Below are 19,306 nucleotides of genomic sequence, written 5' to 3'. Positions count from 1 at the left end.
AATAATTGGATTGTTTAAAAATCACTGATAACTGATAACTTTGGAAAAGCTATGTGATAATAACAGCCTTCCAAGAAAGGGAAAGATAATAAATTACTGATCAATTTAATTAAAAATGGGCAGATTAGTAGTAATTAAGAAGAAATTTCCCTTTCGATCCATGCTGTCTTTGGAGAAATGGATGCTTTGCCATTATCTTTATAGTAACCATCAGTTATGACATAAATTAATGCTAATGTTAAATCTTGACAACTGCTTTGGAAGTTCGTACATGATAATTATAACTATAGTTGAAAGAGATGTTATCAAGTTGTCGGGACTAAATAGTTCCTTCTTTTTCTGTACAGAAATATTAATTTTACTATAGAGTATTTTAAGGACATAAATATTGGAAATATATTGCTTTTATGGAAGAGATTGTATAACTCTAGCCTTATACAAGGCTTTTATAGTTAGACCATTTATGAAACACTGGTGTAAAGATTCCAATAGAGGTTTTACATATTCTAACGAACAATTGAATAATTATGGAAAAAAATGAATCTAGAAGAGCTATAATTCTTCAAGTTAGTGCTCACTCATTCTAAGAAAAAGATGGAATTGAATTTTTTAGTCCTTTGAATATTAATGAGCATTGGAAACATTTAGATTCATTTTCATTATAAACATTGATTTATAACAGGATGCGATTTTGTGACTTTTATATGTAAGTCAGTCTTCTGTTTTTGTATCTCTTTTCTCCAGAATATTACTGCAAATTTTTGAGTAGGAGATGTTTCTTTTTGCCAAATTGACTAATTGCTGAAAAGAAGTAGCAATGATGTGGAAGTATTTATAAAATTTTATTTATTTTATTCATGAGAGACACAGAAAGAGAGAGAGGCAGAGACACAGGCAGAGGGAGAAGCAGGCTCCACACAGGGAGCCCGATACGGGACTCAATCCCGAGACTCCAGGATCACGTCTTGGGCTGAAGGCAGGCGCCAAACCGCTGAGCCACCCATCCTGTGAAAGAATAAAGAGTTAAGTTTCCTAATTATTTTGTAGAAAGTTTGAAAACTAGCAGAAATGTAATAAGCCTTTGTCTCATAGATTACCAGGTGATTATGACAGGTAGATAGATATGTATATCTCAAGGTTACAAGATAACCTGGTTTTCATATAGCTAGCCTTTTTTTTTTTTTAATTCTTTAGAATTTATTTAATGTTAAAATGTCTCCATGATTTTCATCTGGATTAATTTGACATATAGATAACTTGGATTATTTCCTGGAAATACAGTAGTTTTCTAATTCTGTGTGTTTTCTTTTTTAGTCATGTAAGAAATGTAATAGTTCCTGAAGGATACATGTAAACACCATCATATCTCTGTAGAGAATATATTTAAGGATGAACATATTCATTCTTTTTTCCAGTGGCTCGGAGGCACTTCTTACTGTTTCTGATATCTCCTTCTTTCTTGGTTATTCCCTCTTTTCAGTAGAGTCCATCTTTAAGAAAATGCCATAATGATAGTACTTTCAAATTCTTACATTTTGGAAATGTTCCTTTGTGCCCTCACATTTGATGGATACATTGGTTGAACTTAAAATTTTAGATCAAAAATAATTTTTCCTCAAACCATTGAAGATACTGCTTCAAGGTCTACCAGCATTTTGCTGATGAGAAATTTGATGCTGATGTGATTTTTGTTTTTTTTTAGCTGAGTCGTTTTTCCTCTCTGTTAACTTTTATGATTGTGTCTTTATGGTTGATGTACTGAAATGGCACAACAATGCTTTGGATATTGACGGTTGCTTCTCCTGTATATCTTCTGAAGCTTTCTGTTGAGTTGGCAGCAGGTCCTTGTCCTCTTTTCCATTATGACGGTTCAGTGATGGTATTAATCCAGGTGAAAGCCATTCACAGCGTGGCATTCTCATGACTATAGTGATTGGATCAGGGATGGTTTTGTTAACCTATGTGTACCAAATAGAATGAAGCCTAGGATGAAGGATGGTTGGCACAAGATAAACACTTTCTCCAGTATTGAAGGATGTGTGGATGTAAGACCTAGAACTGCTATGGCTTTTTGTTTTTGGGTGGAAGAAAACTTGATGTCACATCTGACACAAAAAAATAGCAGGGCCAATCGAATTGCAGTTTGAGGATGGTTCTGTGAAATCCTCTTCCTTTGTTTGATAATTTGCTCCTCTGATTCTCTATGCCCTTTTTCTGGTATTCTCACACATCAGATGTGAGACCTAGATTGAATCTTCATGTCTCTCTTCTCACATTATTATCTAACCTTATGTTGTTTGTTGTATATTATGTGACATTCCCCCCCCCTTTTTTTTTAAAGATTTTATTTATTTATTTATTTGGCAGAGAAAGTGAGAGACAGTGAGTATACAGAGGTGGAGTGACATAGGAAGAGGGAGAAGCAAGCTCCCTGCTGATCAGGGAGTGTGACATGGGACTCTGTCCTAGGACCCTGGGATCATGACCTGAGTTGAAAGCAGGCACTTAACTCACTGAGCCACACAAGCGCCCCTGTGACATTTCCTTTCAAATGCCCTACTTTCTTAGCAATCATACTTGTGGTATTCAGTAACTTGACTTGTTTTTTGATTGTTCCTTTTTTATAAAAGCTTATTTCTCTTTCTATAGATGTAATCTCTTTACATCCTTCTTAAAATACAAATTAGAGGTTTTAAACATTATCTTTTGTTTCCTAAAATATTGATGTTTTCTTTAGGGTCTTTTTTCTCTCATTTTTTTCTTTCATGTAGTGTTTTCTCAACTGTCTCAGATGCTTATTCATATCTAAGAATAAGGCAAGAGCAAAACTGACTGAACATTTTTGACTTTAAAGTTTTTTGGCCCCACACCTCACACTTGTTATACCTGGAACTCAGGATAATGTAGCCTTATTTGTCTTCTTGGCTTTCTTCTCATCCATGCAGATAGTAGGTTACAGCTTCTTATGCTGATCTATCAGTCATTGTTCCTTCTTTATCTGCTGAATCAAGAAATTTATTGAAATCCTTTTGCCATTGATGTCTGCCCCTGCCTGCCCCACATTCTCTTTGTTTTCTAGAGGTCATACCTTGTTTTCATTATAATGGACTCTCTTCATCCAGAAATCTGTGTTCATTTTTTTCTAATAGAATTCATTTAATATTCTTCCCAAAGTTGAATATTCAGCTTAAGTTTTCTCTTTCTAATCCTTGCTACTTTTCTTCTCTCATATTCTTTATTTCATTAGGCATTTTTATCTTGGTGCCAATGACCTTAAATTCCCTAATTGACACTTGTATTGTAATTTGAATACAACAATAAATGAATAATTGTCCTTTTTTTATTTTTTTATTTATTTATGATAGTCACACACACAGAGAGAGAGAGGCAGAGACATAGGCAGAAGGAGAAGCAGGCTCCATGCACCGGGAGCCCGACGTGGGATTTGATCCCGGGTCTCCAGGATCGCGCCCTGGGCCAAAGGCAGGCGCCAAACCGCTGCGCCACCCAGGGATCCCCGAATAATTGTCTTTTTTAAAAAACAATGTTTACTGTTGATAGAAAGGTTTATAAATAAGCGACTGATTTTTTTTAAACTAAATTTTAACTTAATATTTTTGGAAAACATCAATTCCCATTTTACTTTGTATTGGTTAGATTTATTTTGATTACAAGAAATAGCCATATTCAAGCAGTTTTAAAGAAAAATATAATTTTATTTGTTTACTTCTTAGGTAGTACATATTCTTTTTCTTGTTCATTTTTTAAAAGTTTTAATTCTAGTATAGTTAATATACAGTATTATGTTAGTTTCAGATACAATATAGTGATTCAACAATTCTATCACTATTCAGTGCTCATCATGATAAATGTACTCTTAATCTCCTTCACCTATTTCACCCATCCCCCCACCCACCTTCCCTCTCAACATCAGTTTGTTCCCTATAGTTAAAAGCTTGTTTCTCAGTTCTTCTCTTTTTTGCTCTGTTCATTTGTATTGTTTCTTAAATTCCAGATGTAAGTGAAATCATATGTTGTCTTTCTCTGATTGATTTATTTCACTTTGTATTATACTCTTTAGATCCATCCATGCTATTGCAAATGGCAAGATTCCATTCTTTTTTATGGCTGAATAATATCCCATTGAATATATGTACCATCTCTTCTTTATCCATTCATCTATCAATGGACACTTGAGCTGCTTCCATAATTTTACTATTGTGAATAATGCTACAGTAAACATAGGGGTGCATATATCTTTTCAAGTTAGTGTTTTTGTATTCTTTGGGTAAATATCCAGTAGTGGAATTATTGGATCATATGGTAATTCTATTTATAACTTTGTAAGGAACCTCTATACTGTTTTCCACAGTAGCTGCACTGGTTTGCATTCCTACCAACAGTGCACAAGGATTCCTTTAAGAAAAAGAGAATTTATTGACAATAACCTAAAGTTAGGTTTGGCTTCAAGGAAACTACATACAGGACACAAATTGTATAATCAAAATCTTTTTTCACCCTGTATGCATCTCTTTCCTCTATTTTCTTTGATTACATTCTCTGACTAGACAGTTATAGTCAGAAAATGGCTCCTGGTTGCAATCTTCCTGGTCAAACCTAGTAGGAAAAGCTCCAGTCTTTTTAAATAACTCAAAGGAAAATCCCATTATATTTTATTGTCACTCAGTGGCCTAACTTGTATCATCCATGGGCCAGTTGTTGGGAGAAGATGATTTCATTTGACTGGATAGGTCTAGATCAAGTGCCATCCCTAGAGCAAGAGATGGAGTCATAATTTCTGGAACCACATTTTACTCTGGTTCTGTGAGAACAAAACCCACTGGGGGAAGGTGGATCTCCAAATACAAAGCAGGGTGTTGCTGGTAGAAGTGTGAACTGTTGTCAGGGAAGTAAAAAGCAGCAGGTTTCCTGAGAAATAAAATAGATTTCAGCTTCTTACAAACTTGAGCACTATCCTAAATGGTTCTTTGATTTCAGTATCTTGTTCCTTCTTCTCCTCCATCTCTTTTCTCCCTCTTTCCCTCTTTCAGAAATAATTGACCATTGGAACCACAACAGTGAGCTTATACTCTGGGATTTGTATTCAGTTGCTCATGATTTCTCTGCCATAATATTCTATAAGCATGATAAACTCAACAAGTTCATTTATTCATTTTCTTTTTGCACAAACTTGCTCCATTTCCTATATTTCCCTCTTAATTAAAATCATCCTTATTTACCCCATTACCCGAGTCTAACCTGGAGCCTCACTACTAGATTTTCACTTCTCTTTTCTCCCATGCCAACCACCACCATTAGATTTCTGGAATCTGTTGATATTACTTTGTGACTTCTGACATATGACCCATTGATCTCATTCTCATCATTACTGGTTTTTCACCTGTACTGTTTGAGGGTCTCCTGACTTGTCAGCTTGCCTTCAGTTTTGCCTTGTGTACCATTTAGCCCTTCTACTATATTGTCACCAGCTGTTCTGCATACTTAACCTACTATTAAAACAAACTACAAACACATTAGCTTGACACAAAAGACTATAAGAAGAGACCCCTGCATTCCTACTTGTCTGATCCTGTCATTCCCACACAAGTGTCTGGGTTCAAGTTATAATGAACTAATTAGGAGATTGCTTTTCATATCTGAGTCTTTGCCTGTGCTTTTCCATACCCTTTCTCTGTTCTGCAGAACCTCTATCTCACCTCATACTCTTCTATGAAATCAGCACTAGTTTATCTACCTCCTGTCTTTTCCATGTCTGCTTGTCTATACCTCCACTGTTTTTCTGAGGAAATTGCTAAGATTGCTTATGTGATTATTAACTCTTGCTAAACTGGGATACCCTCAAAGACATAGGCAGTACTCTTCATTTTTATGTCTCTGGTATCCAGCAGTGTTTCTGGCAAATGGATAATTTTTGAAGGATTTTTGAACAAATAAGTCCAAACTTTAACAAACTATATTTTATATAATAATTTACCTAATTTAGGGGAGCCACAACACTGTTAGAAAATATGATGTAAAACCATTGGTAAATTCATTTTGTTCTTGTTTTTCCACTTAGAAGTTTAAATGGAATAGGTATCATCGTCAAACTTTGCAAAATAAGCTATGTTATCAGATTTGACAGTGTAACTACTAACTGTACCAAGAATAATTTCCAGCTGTAGAATATTTTAGAGAAATGCTGAGCAGACACTTTTTCAAATTATTTTTGATATCTGCATGTTAGAAAACATGCTTATTATGGTGGAAAATTACTATATGGATCTCTTTTCACTTTGGATCTGGTTAATAAACAACAACAGCAGCAGCAACAACAACAAACAACCTAGATGGTTGGGTTGCTTGAAGCGAATCCAAAGAGTTTGGAGTATGAGGAACATATAAGAAGGCCTTTAGATTTGCAGGGAGGACCCAGACATACTGCTAATTAAACAGACACATAGCCCTATACAGATTGCTCCTGGCTTTTCAGCATTGCACAGCTTGCCTCAAGCCCTGTCACAAACAGAAGAATTGGAATTAGCACAGACAAGTGTCATTTTAACTCCCAGGTGCAATTTTATTGAGGCTGTGTTATCACTGGTCCTTCAGACAATATAGTCAGGCATGCATGAGAAGGCATATGACGGAAGATCTGTCTGGAAATAAGATGCTGGATTATACTTGTCAATTATTATAGTTTGTAAACGTATCACATATCTAGAGTCTTCATCTATAGATTCCCTCTAAATCCTAGAACATGTAGTCACATGTCCCTCTTTGTAGCAAAATGATCATTCTGTCTACTCAGCCTTGGACTTTCTCCACTTGGTATAACTGATCGTGTGTGTATATTAAACATGCACATATATATTCTTTATTTTTTGCCTGATTCAGTGCCTCTGTATAAACTCACTAGTTGACTTTTATGTCCCTGTATTCCTTTCTTCTACAAACTATAGATTTCTATCTTAACATCTACTCCATATATTTTAAAGTGTGTTGGGTATATTTCACTTGTCTTTCAAGCCTCTGGTGTCTGTGTCCTACTGAATTTTTGTCTTTTTTCTTGACTGTGTTACCATTTATCTTTAAAGAAATTTTTTGTAGATGTCTACTTTGGAGTTGTGTTGTTTAAGATGCTAGATGTATACTATAGTCTTTTACTTCATCTCTAGACCTGTAAGCTACAGGTCTTTGTTAAATTCTCTATGAAATGACGAAGAACACGTTACCAAAATTTAAAACTTACTTTATTCGTTTATTGTTATCCTTACAGTTTTTTGTAGCACAGGACTTTATTGGTAGTCACACAATATGATAAATCTTAAATTGATCTTTTTACATGTACTGCCCCCATCTTTTTTTTTTTTTTTTTTTTTTTTTTTTTTTTAAGAGAGAGCATGCACATATGCATCCAGGGGCAGAGAGGGGCAGTTGGAGAGACAGAAAGAGAATCTCATGTGGGGCTCAATCTCATGACCTGAACTGAAATCAAGAGTCAGATGCTTAACCAACTGAGCCACTCAGGCACCCTGTGACTTTCCCTTTTAAATTGAGAACATCTTCATTCATTTCTAGATCCTGAATCATACAATAGCCATAATAAGTAAAGATAATATCAATAAATATTTAGAGTTTTAAAAATTATTATTACTGGTAAGAGATGATTCAATGGAGTCCTTTTCTGTGACATGATACTGTGAGAAAAACTGAGTGAATCAAAAGGATGTGTTAATTGACCTTGACTTTTTCTGTTAACTTTAACTTGATGCTACTACAATTTATAGACTCTTTTATGTCTTTCAGTTTGAAAACATTAATTGGATACTTATAATATACCAGTAGTGTAAAGAGATGTATGAAACAGTCTCACCCTTCACAGAGCCTGAAGAGAGAAGACACATACACAAAGAAACTAATACAAAATAGAGTTGCCATTGGAGTATGAGATTTAAAGGACTATGGGGATTCAGAGGAGAAAAAAATTTTGTGTTGGGTCATCAGAATCACACTTGGGGGAATTACACGTGATATTCTTGAAGCTTGTTTGGATTTTGACAAAGGCAGGTTTGGGTGAATGGCTAAAAATGTTGCAAATTAGGGGCAGAGCTTAGCCAAAATCATAGAAGCAGGAAATTATGAGCTATATTAGGGAAATAGCAAGAAGTTCAATCGGCTAGAGCTCAGAGTTTAAGGAATAGTAGAAAATCAGTCTGCAAAGGTTGGTTGAAGCCAAAAAAGAATGTCTTAAATTTTAGGCCAAGGATTATTTATGCAGTAGAGAGCCCCTAAGGCGTTTTTTTTTTTTTTTTCTAAACTCAGTTTAATGTGTCATACCATTTTTTTTCCTTTTAAATGAAAGAAACTAGAATAAAATAGAAGATATCAAAATGCATTGTACATAGTAAGGTTAATTATATTTTGTGAAATGTTCTTTCACAGGTGTGTATATGCATGCATATTATGTATATTCCAGGCTATTAAACAAATTTTTATGGTTAAACAAAGTTGAAAGCTACTATCCTAAAGGGCTTTGCAAAAGGAATGACATGGAATGGCACAGTTGAAGGAATTTCAAGGACATTGAGTTGAACCACTATAATGATGCAAGAAATGGATTAGAGAAGTAGAATTCTGGAGATGAGGGATTCAAGTTGAAAACTGAGATACTAGAGTAACTGAAAGGTTCTGAGTATCTGACCTGGGGGAGTAACAGTGGGAAAGGTCAAGAGAAGACATTGTACAGGTGGTTTCATAAGGCTTGATGGGACTAAGTAAAAAGATGGCATTTAAATAAAAGTGACAGGGAATATATAAAGCTATATATTACAAATATTCTGATATTAAATTTTATAGCACTGTATCTTTGTCATCTCTTTAATCTGGTATAGGATGGTATAGAAGATGCTTCATATCAAGCTGGGTTCATTTAATCAAGATTAACTGTTAATAAATGTTGGTCTTAACAACAGGCGTTGGCAAGTATTCAGAGGAAAAAGAACCCTCTTGTACTATTGGTGGGAATGCAAACCGGTACAGCCACAGTGGAAAACAATGTAGAGATTCCTTAAAAAGTTAAAAATAGAACTACCATATGATCTAGCAATTGCACTACTGGATATTTACCCAAAGAATACAAAAACACAAACTCAAAAAGGATACAGGCACCACTGCTTTATAGCAGCATTATTTACAATAGCCAAATTATAGAAGCAACCCAAATATCTATTGATTGACGAATGGATAAAGAAGAAGTGATGTACACACACACACACACACACCACACACACACTGGAATATTATTCAACCATAAAAAATAAAATCTTGCCATTTGCAATAACACAAATGGAGCTAGAGAGTATAATGCTAAGCAAAATAAACCAATCAGAGAAAGACAAATACCTCATGATTTTACTCTTGGGTAGAATTTAAGAAATAAAGCAAATGAGCAAATGGAAAAAGAGAGAGATAAACCAAGAAGGAGATTCGTAACTATAGAGAACAAACTGATAGTTACCAGAGGGGAGAAGGGAGTGAGATGTTTGGGGAAATGTGTGAAATAGGTAGTTGATGGAGATTGAGGAATGCACTTTTCATGATGAGCACTGAGTGATTAAAATAGGAAAAAAATAATTAGTCTTGGTGGTTCTTTTAATTGTACATTTAATTTTTTTCATATTCTATGTAGTATATAACAACTAAAATATTTTATCCTTAGTTCTCAACTCTAAATAAAATCACCAAGTGTGAATTCACAAAAGGAAGCAAAATGTATGATATTATGAGTTTAACATAATAATGCATATAAGTGGGATTTAAATTATCATAATAATTGCATTGAATAATTACTGGTTTTTACCAGCAAATTATTGGTATTTACATGTGAAACATAGTATTTTTTTAGCTTTATTGATATAATTGACATATAATAACTTGTCTAAGTTTAAGGTGTACAACCGTTTGACTTGATACATTTAAAAATTGCAAAAATGATTATCACCTTAGCATTAGCCAACTAACACCTTCATTCTATCACTTAATTGCCATTTCTTCTTTGTAGTGAGAACATTTAAGATCTACCTTTTTAGTAACTTTCAAGTATATAATACAGTATTATTAGCTGTAATCACTAGGCTGTATATTAGATCCCTAGAACTTGTTCATCTTAGTAACTGGAAATCTGTACCCTTTGATCAACATCTCATTTACCCTCCCCCCAGCCCTTGGTGATCACCATTCTACTCTCTGTTTCTCTGGATTTGGATTTTTTTAGATTCCACATATGTCTTTCTGACTTATTTCACTTCACTTCTCTGGGTTTGGTTTCACAAAATCCAAACCCAGAGAAAGAAATAAGTCATTTATCCATTTATCTGTTGATGGGTTAGGTTGTTTCTGTATCTTGGCTATTGGGCATAATGCAGCAATGAACAATGGGGGTGCAGATTATCTCTTTGAGATCCTATTTTCATTACCTTTGAATATATACCCAAAAGTGGGATTGCTAGGTCATCTGGTTTTAGTTTTTTTTTTTTTTTTGAAGAACCTCCATTCTATTTTTCCATAATAGCTGTATCAATGTATGTTCCTACCAACAGTGCCCAAGTATATCTTTTTCTTCACATCCTCACCAGCACTTGTTATCTGTTGTCTTTTTGATGATAGCCATTTTAACAGATGTGAGGTGATATCTCATTGTGGTTTTGATTTCCATTTCTCTGATGATTAATGATGTTGAGCATCTTTTTGTGTACCTGTTGGCCATTTGGATGTCTTATTTGAAAAGATACCTGTTCCATTCCACTGCTCATTTTTAAATTGGGTTATTTTATGGGGCTTTTATGTTGTTGTTTTTGCTGTTTTGCTTTGTTTGCTAGTGAATTGTATGAATTTTTATATGTTTTAAGTGTTAACCTTTTATCAGATAAATGATTTGCAAGTATCTTATTTTTCTATAGGTTGTCTTTTTATTTTGTTGATTGTTTCTCTGGCTATACAGCTTTTTTAGTTTGATTTGGTTCCACTTATTTACAAACTATATGATGCTTTTGGGCATCATGTCAGATTGAACCTGGCTTTGGCCTGTAAATTAATTGACCCCTTATTTTCCATTTATGCTTTTCTTCCCACTCTATAATTTATCTTTCAAACTTACGCCAGATTGGTTTTACTAAAGTGTAAATCCAATCACATTCTTCTCTTCATCAAAAATCTTTTCTGCTTAGCATTGATCTGTTAGACACTCTATTATATGACTTACACTTATCTTTTATCTTTTCCCAGTATTCCTTTACATGGGAATTTTCCATCTATACTAGATTATGCCAGAACTCATTTCCGCCCCACCCCCCACAGTCCATATCTTTCCTGCATGACTATGTTAACCTTTCCTATCCAATTGCTTTTTTATATGCATCTCCTTTTGACATCTTCCTTCAAATGCCCCCACTGAATGTATTATCTTTCTTCCTGGAACCTTCATAAAACATTGTATTTTTCTTATAGTAATCTATCTCAATATACAGTACTAGGTTTTGTTTTTTTTGTTTTGTTTTTGTTTTTTTAATCTTGTGTATTTTTGTTTAAAGATTGTAAGTACCTTGAGGAGCAGGGATTGTATTTCATTTTTTATTTCTTATGGGACTTTATATAGCTCTTGAACTATACAGGCATTGTGTTTAACTGTACTCTTCTGGAATTCATTTATTGCATCTGTAAACTATAGCTATATCTTTTTCTTTTTTATTTATCTGTTTTGAGAATAAAGGTGAAAATATATGAGAGCCTCTTTGGGTTTCTAGGAAGAAAGATGCTGTATACATTAGTTTAGTTTTGTTTTTTTGTTGTTTTCGTATCCTGCCAACTTCATGCTAGTGCCAGGTCTTCTTTCTTCTTTATTCCTTTGCTACCAAAATAATCCAGTGAAGCTAAATAAAGTCAGGGTTTTTTTTTTCCTTGCATACAAAATTCCATTAGTGCATTAATACTAAGTAGTAGCTGCAAGTTGGCATTGAGATGAGTGTAATTCCTCTTGACTTTATTAGTAAGTTAATGCAGAGAAGAAAAAGAATGGTAATCATTCAACTTGTAAAAGAGGTTTTAATGTGAGAAAATTTGTATTTTATATTAGATTGAATTTATCTTTCTACATTTGTTGCCTTTAATTTTTGGCCCTCTTGAGCCTTTTTTAGAGTATTTCATTCAGATAATTGAACCTTCTAAGGAATATGTGGAATTGGTGTTTTCTATCTACTTACTACCTATATGAATAAGCTGATGGGTCATTTCAAAAGATGATAAAGAAGTGAACCCAAAGATGACAAAGGTTTTTATTTATAGATACTTTCTTTCCATCAAAACTTATTTTGGTATGTTCTTTTAAGATTTAACTCTATGTTTATCTTTAAAACCTAAGCAATGTATTAACTCATTTATAAAAGCCTTAAGCAGGAACTTCCATTTGAAAGTTAAATGAATTGACTTTAGAGAATTTAAAGTTTGAAAGAGAATATGAAAAATTAAGATATTTTTCAAACGGCTCTTTAAATGTCCAGTGGCAGTAGAAAAGAGCCATTTTGTGCACTCCTGTATGTGAAAGCTGTTACCACTCAATACCAGTGAAATTACATCACAGTTATTCATAACATCTATAGTCCTCGGTCATGTGGTTATTTTGTATACTTATACACTTTGGGTGCTCAATGAACTTAGTGAGCAAAGTTAAGCCTATCTCATCCTTGTAAAATTCAGCTAATATTGTTCCTTATAGATTTCTATAAAAATACATTGAGAAGTCAGAAAGGCAGAAATTATTTATCAGACATTTGTTTCCCTTCCTTGTACAGAATTCTTTGCTCCCCACTATAGGTTTGGTTCCAGAGCCATTGAAATGGCCCAAGGTCTATTTTAAGACCAGTTCCCTTATGGATTCTTTTCTACATAATTTGCTGGGAAGTGAGGAGGGTAAGGAGAATCATTATCATTTGATAAATAATTCATGGTCTCCCTTTTGAGCTTTTCACAATTTAGCTTTTTAAATAATATTTTATTGGTCTTGTAGTTATTTTGGTGACTTTCTTAACCCTCACCAACGTTCTACTGATTTTGAGTGGTCATATAATCTGGGCTTGGTTATAGAAAGTGAATAAAAAAAATCAGTCTAATGGAATTCAGTGCAGGATAAAGTTATAAGACAAGATTTCTTAATCTAGGGGAGAGAGGTATTTTTTGAACTGTGAAATTTTGTGCAAATTTTTGTATATATAAATTGTTCTGGGGAGAGCTCCAGATTTTTATTGTAGTCCACATTGATCTTGTCTCTTCAGAAGTGTAATAACTGCTGTTTTAACCATCAGTTTCAGAAAGCCTTGTATCCTGGGAGTATTTATGACTCCTTAACTCAGTTCTCAATTGTCCTTTGAGCCTGTAGCATGTAGTGTGCTAGTTGCTGCAAAGTCAGAGTGGCCCCCTAGGTCTTACAAAGAGTGAAGAAGAGAGTAGAACGGAGGTGGCATTTGAGAGCAGATGAGGATGACATGCATCTCTCAAGAAAGATATTAAGATGTCAAAGAGAATAGGTTGCAAAGTGGCATCTTAAAATTTTAGGTAGAACGTGTTGGGGACCACAGAAGGGGCAATAGACTTAGGGACCTGTACATGGTCTGGCTGGCTTGTAATAGACCCTTGGGTTTTGTGTTGAAGGAGAATAGGGATGCAAAAGATGATTTCCTTAAGTGTAGCTTTTTTTTGAGTTTCTGTTTTGTGACTTTTGAGGGAAGTTATTACATTATGCCTTATTTTACATAATTATTTGCATATACAGTGTACCTTCCTTGTTAGCTTATACCTCTCTTAAAGGCAAGGACTATGTGCTTTTCAATTTTGGATACTCTGCAGTGCTCACCATGAGGCCTTGTCCATATGAGGTGTTCAAAATTTTTGTTGAATATTTGCTCTAAGGACTGTTGAGGATTTTTACCATACCTTTTTTCTCTTTTCTTTAAAGAGTCATTTATTTATTTGAGAGAGAGTGCATGCTTGTGCACATGCAGGGAGAGGCAGAGGAAGAGACTCTCAGGCAGTCTCCCTGCTGAGCATGGAGCTCAACACTGGTGTTCAATCTCAGGACCCTGAGATCAGGACTTTGAGATCATGACCTGAGCGGAAATCAAGAGTCGAAAGTTTAACCAACTGAGCCACCCAGGTGCCTCAGAATTTTAGCATATTACACATTCAACTTTATGAACTCAAAAGAGTGGAATTTCTCTTATGACTTGGTCTTTGTAATAGTTTTGCCTTTCTATAGCTCTTGGACAGTTTTTATTATATAAACACTGTAAGCATGCGAATCATTCTAGTTTTCTTTTTATATTGATTGTTAGAAAACCGAGAGCCATGCGATTTTTTTTTCAGTTTTTTCTGCCTTATAATTTAATTGATGTTGTTTATGGAGCACTATCTGCCAGGCACTGTTACACGTTTTATACATTATATTATAATTTATCTTTATTGACTCTGGGTTATTTTCTCCATTTTGCAGATAAGTAAACTGAGATACAGAGAGGTTAAATAACTTGGCCAAGCTAGAAAGTAGTAGAATATGTACTTTTAATCACTGTATCCTTCTGCCTCCAAGCACTACATTGTGTTATCTTGCCAGATATTATCATACAGGAGTACATATATAGTGAATATATAAACCAATTAGGCATGTGTGAATTAACAGTGAGACAGAGGGGTGGGCATGTGGTTTGATAAGGGGCTGCAATGTTACTGAGTCAAGGATCAAAGTGATCTATCTGTGTTTGATCTCATCTCATTTCCGAGCTCTCAGAATTATTTAAATTGTTGCTACCCAAAGTGTGGTCTAGGAGCTGGTGCTAGTCCATGAAGTGATTGTTATTGGTCCAAGGTCAGCTATTTATAGAAATGGAAAATAAGCATTTGGAAATTTTTATAGTTGAGACCAATTTTATATCTATTGAGTCTAACAACAAACTAATGGCTTTGTATTGTATATCTTTTAAAATATTTTTTTGGTAATTCATTTTAATATTTTACAGTCGTTTCTGTCTTCAGAGTTTTGAAAATTAAAAGAAAAAACCTTTGTCTTTAACACAATGTGAGGAGCATTGTTCTAGGTAACAGCTTTAATCTATTGTTTGTTTAAAAAGGAAAGACATGATCTATAGCTTGAAATTACATTCTAATCTAAACCTGTTTCTGAAGATGAAGTAGGAATTAGTATATTTGGCTTCTTTGTCAGTTCCTTGGTTCTGTGGGAAAAGGCCCTAATTGAGCTCACTTGGGGGAGAGGGCATTTTTTCATTTTTTCTTATATGTAGTACTTTTTTCAAGAATGACACATTTTAATTAAGTTTTTGATCCAGGGTAATAATAGCATGAGGAACTTGTCCATCATCTGTAGTTACAGTCTGCTTTGAGGACTTATCTAAATAACTAAAAGACAATTCAAACTGTTCCCTGGTATAACAAGAGTAAAAAGAGAGAGAGACAATAACAGAACATTACTGTTCATTCTGAATTAATAGATTAATATAATATATTTTCTATTTATAGGAAATAAAGGGAACTAAAATGAGACAATATTTACAAGTTCAGTTTTTAATTTTTTTTTTTGAGTCCATTGGGAGGTCTCCTTCTATAATATAATATGTTGTAAAGGAGTCTCATATGAAGAATCTTAATAGGGTCTCCGTCTTCAAAATAATCTCTTTTTTTTTCGGGATCCTCTAAGGTTAACATTTGAGAAGAATTTCTCACTATCTTTTGGATGTTTAAAAGCTGGCCTCCAAATAGAGAAATGGGCTAAGGATATGAATAGGCAGTTCATAGAGAAAGAAATCCAAATGTCCAGAAAATGTGCAATGTCACTAATTCAAAAATGCAACTATCACTTTGTCAGGATTAAGAAAGGATATTGATTTTGAAGAAATAGGTATCCTGTGTGCTGCCAGCAGCCCTTTAAATTGGTTCAGCCTTTCAGAGGTAATTTGGCAGATCTCATCAGACACAAAAAATGCACTATCTTTACCAAGCATTTCTACTCCAGGAAATTTATTCTAAAAAGAAAAGATATATTCAAAGATTTAGGAATGACTGGCAAACTGAATTATGGTATATCTATATAACGAAATATATAGCATCAAAAATGAAGTTGCACAAACACATCTGTGTATGTCATTAAGAGAAGCAATAGATTACCAAATATCCTGAATGGTACATGACTACATTTTTGTAAAATCTATTTGTAGAATATATGCATAAAAGTAATTGAAGAACATATTTTAGGTCTGGATATATAAGTAATAATGTTTGTATAATATTTGGACATTTGAATTTTTAAATGTTTTCCCTCTAATGACCATACATTGTATTTGAAGCTTCTTTGTTGAAGATTTGACCTCCATTTTAAAATGCACAGAATGGTATAGTAGGAGAGGAAACCAGAGAATCAACAGGATGTTGTCATTCCCTATGTCCTTTGCTGAAGGTTCAGGAGGAGCCTGTTTTTCATTCAGGGCTTGTCCTTGAAAGCCCTGAGTTTTTTGGTGGTGGTGGTTGTTTTCCCTGTGACAAATGCCTGTCTTTTTCTAAACAAGAAAGTCAATGTCCCAGTTAGGTTGTGGAGTTCTTTAAATTCACTCTCAGCCCTGTCGTGTGAATACCGAATAAGCAGAGACAGCCTGACTGGTAGTAAAAGATGGTAAACCAGCCTCAGGGCTTTTTCTGCTCAGCCCTAAACCTCTGATTGCCACGTTTTCCTAATTTCCCATTTCCAGAGTCTCACTAGAGTGACCTTGCTTGTTGAATATGATGCTCCAAATCTCCAAAATTTTCACATGCATTTGGAAGTGGACAGTCAGGCAATTGTTTACAGGACTCCAAATGAACTGTGCACTCACAGCAAGTTTGATAAACACACATTTCCTCCTTTTATCAGTGAGATTGCAGAATGTGAAGTATGAGTTTCCAGTTTTACTCATTCCCCTCAACCCTTTTCCTGTTTAAAAACTAGACATAACTAATTGGATGTTGATCTGTCCCTGTTTTTTAGTCTGTTTACTGATAGTTGACGGATTATTCCAATACTTACCTCGGCAAGGTTTGGCAGTTCTTTAAAAAATAAACTTCCCATGTATTCAACTTAAAAGAGATTCATCCCAAGGAATGTAATGTGAGCACTAATTAACAGTAATGACTGCTAATCACTTTGCTTTTTATACTCCTTTAGGAGCACTGCTATTATCCAATGTAGTTAAGTAAAATGCTTGTATATGAATCAACAATGCTGCATCCTTTCAGCAGCTATTGCTCACAATCAAGCTTTGCATAAATTAGAGTTAACTAAAATTGATTTTAATACGCTGCATTTCTTTCTACAATAGTAAACTAAAATATCTAGTTAAATACACTAAATATTAAAAAGACATTACCTGAGGGGTTTTTTTTTTTTTTTGCAATTATTCTTAGGGTAGTATTGCAAATAAATTTTCCAACAGTTAATGACATTTTCTCATATATTTCTTCAAAATTGCATGTGACATACTCCTTATAGGCACAGCAACATTTTGATTCTGTTATAAGCATTTTATCAGATCAATGAAAATCAATGGGCTTGTGTTCAATTTTTCTGAATTTGTGCATTTACCTCCTAGAGAATCTTACAGTTTCTTTAAATTATATAGCCCATTTATATAAACTTAGTTCATAGGATTGTGCATTCAGTGTTCATTAAAAGGGGTTTTATTATGTTTGGTATATTATTAGACTATTATAAAAGCTTTCTGTTTATTTACATGCATTCAACATACCTACAAAACCGCCTTGCCTCAGGAGGAGACTAAGCAAAACTCGTAAATTAATAATTTAAGGGAGCAATACTCAAGTAGCATTTTGGCTTAATAAGTTAAAGCCTAGAGTCAGTGCTGCCCACTTTAACAGTGCTTTACTTTTGACTTTTATTGGCTGAAAATAACTTGTTAAACCGAGGTTTTTGTTATAAAATGAAATCTACATACCATCTGAAGCCTCTTCCCCTTTTTTTGATTAATGAATAGGTTGACATATTATTGAAGAATTTTTAACACTTTCACAGTTCTGCACTTTGATTTCAGAGAAGGTCCTAATCTTTCTGGAAGTTTGAGAGTGACAAGAGGAGTTGTATACTGTTTTTCTAGGGAATTTGTGATTCTTTATTAGAGGCCTTAGTTTTATGATAGCACCTGGATTATTGTTGATTTATCTAATATGTGATGCAGTGTTGTGATCTGATATGCATTAATGGAGTATCTTCCTTTCTCATTTTACATGTTATCTTTAATTGCTTGGTCTTGATATTGTAATTCTTCAGCTAATGTTAGTGTTTCTACAGAGGTTAAGCAATTCAAGACATTATTTTCAAATTACTAAAATAATATAACCTTTCATTTTTGTATTATTTGTACTATCAAAAATATAAATTTTTAGTAAGTCCAAGTGGAAAAAAGTAGTAGTGTAATACAAAGCTTTATATATATATATATTTTTAAGACAAAGCTTTATATTTTATATAGTAGTCTTATTGAAATACATTGCAAACATATGTATTAAGCCATTGGATTGGCATTATACTTAATTTAGTTTCAAAGAATTGTAACAGGAATGATATGAGAGAACAGAAAATGTATGGAAGTTTAATTAATGCTATTCATATTTAATTACAGTATTCATGACAATTGTAACTTTTAAATTTTGTATCCCAGTACTGTTGCACAATAGCACGAAATGCATGTCTATGAGGACAAACTTGCTTTTTCTATTTGCTTTGAGTTTGCGTTCCTACATACGTGTAACAAAATTACATTTAAAAGCTATGAGGATTTCAGTTTTGATCCTTTTTCTTTTTTTTGCAGTATGTTTACTTTCTTGTGAGAGTGATTGATCTGTAGCTGTCATTTTACCCAAAGAAGGGACAAATGGAATTGGCCTTTTAGACAAAAGTATGCAAACAGACCACATTCTTTCCGTTGATAGAATTATGGAAGGATTGCATGAGATGCCACATTCATTTTCCTATTGATTGTAAAAAGGATTCTGCAATGGGCTGCTGTTTCCATTGGATAAGGAGGTGCTATGATTAGTTACCTTTCTCATGAAAGCACTACAAAAAGAAATGCAAAATGTGTGTGGTGCAGTGTTCTCAATTTGACAGTTGTTTTTGTTAAGGTTTTTTTTTTTGCCCCATTGAAGTCCAGCGTATTTAAAAAAAATGTACATTTTGATTTTGTCCCTTATATTAAGC

At 33.9% G+C, this 19,306-nt stretch overlaps 1 protein-coding gene across 11 annotated transcripts in view; it reads left to right on the top strand.

The window, feature by feature from the left end:
- The window catches only part of DPH6 (diphthamine biosynthesis 6), a 198,720-nt gene that overhangs the window by 16,022 nt on the left and 163,392 nt on the right, over nucleotides 1–19,306 (top strand). Inside the window, exon 4 of one of the 11 annotated variants that reach the window (XM_077880504.1) lies at nucleotides 16,806–16,991. The exons of the other annotated variants lie outside the window; for them this stretch is intronic. Coding sequence (XP_077736630.1) covers nucleotides 16,806–16,991 — 186 coding nt within the window. Of the gene's footprint in view, nucleotides 1–16,805; nucleotides 16,992–19,306 lie in introns of those variants that run through there. 11 annotated transcript variants of the gene reach the window in all.

Source organism: Canis aureus, chromosome 32, assembly GCF_053574225.1.
Source record: "Canis aureus isolate CA01 chromosome 32, VMU_Caureus_v.1.0, whole genome shotgun sequence".
Lineage (NCBI taxonomy): Eukaryota > Metazoa > Chordata > Mammalia > Carnivora > Canidae > Canis > Canis aureus.
This window is presented reverse-complemented; position numbering and strand designations above follow the sequence as displayed.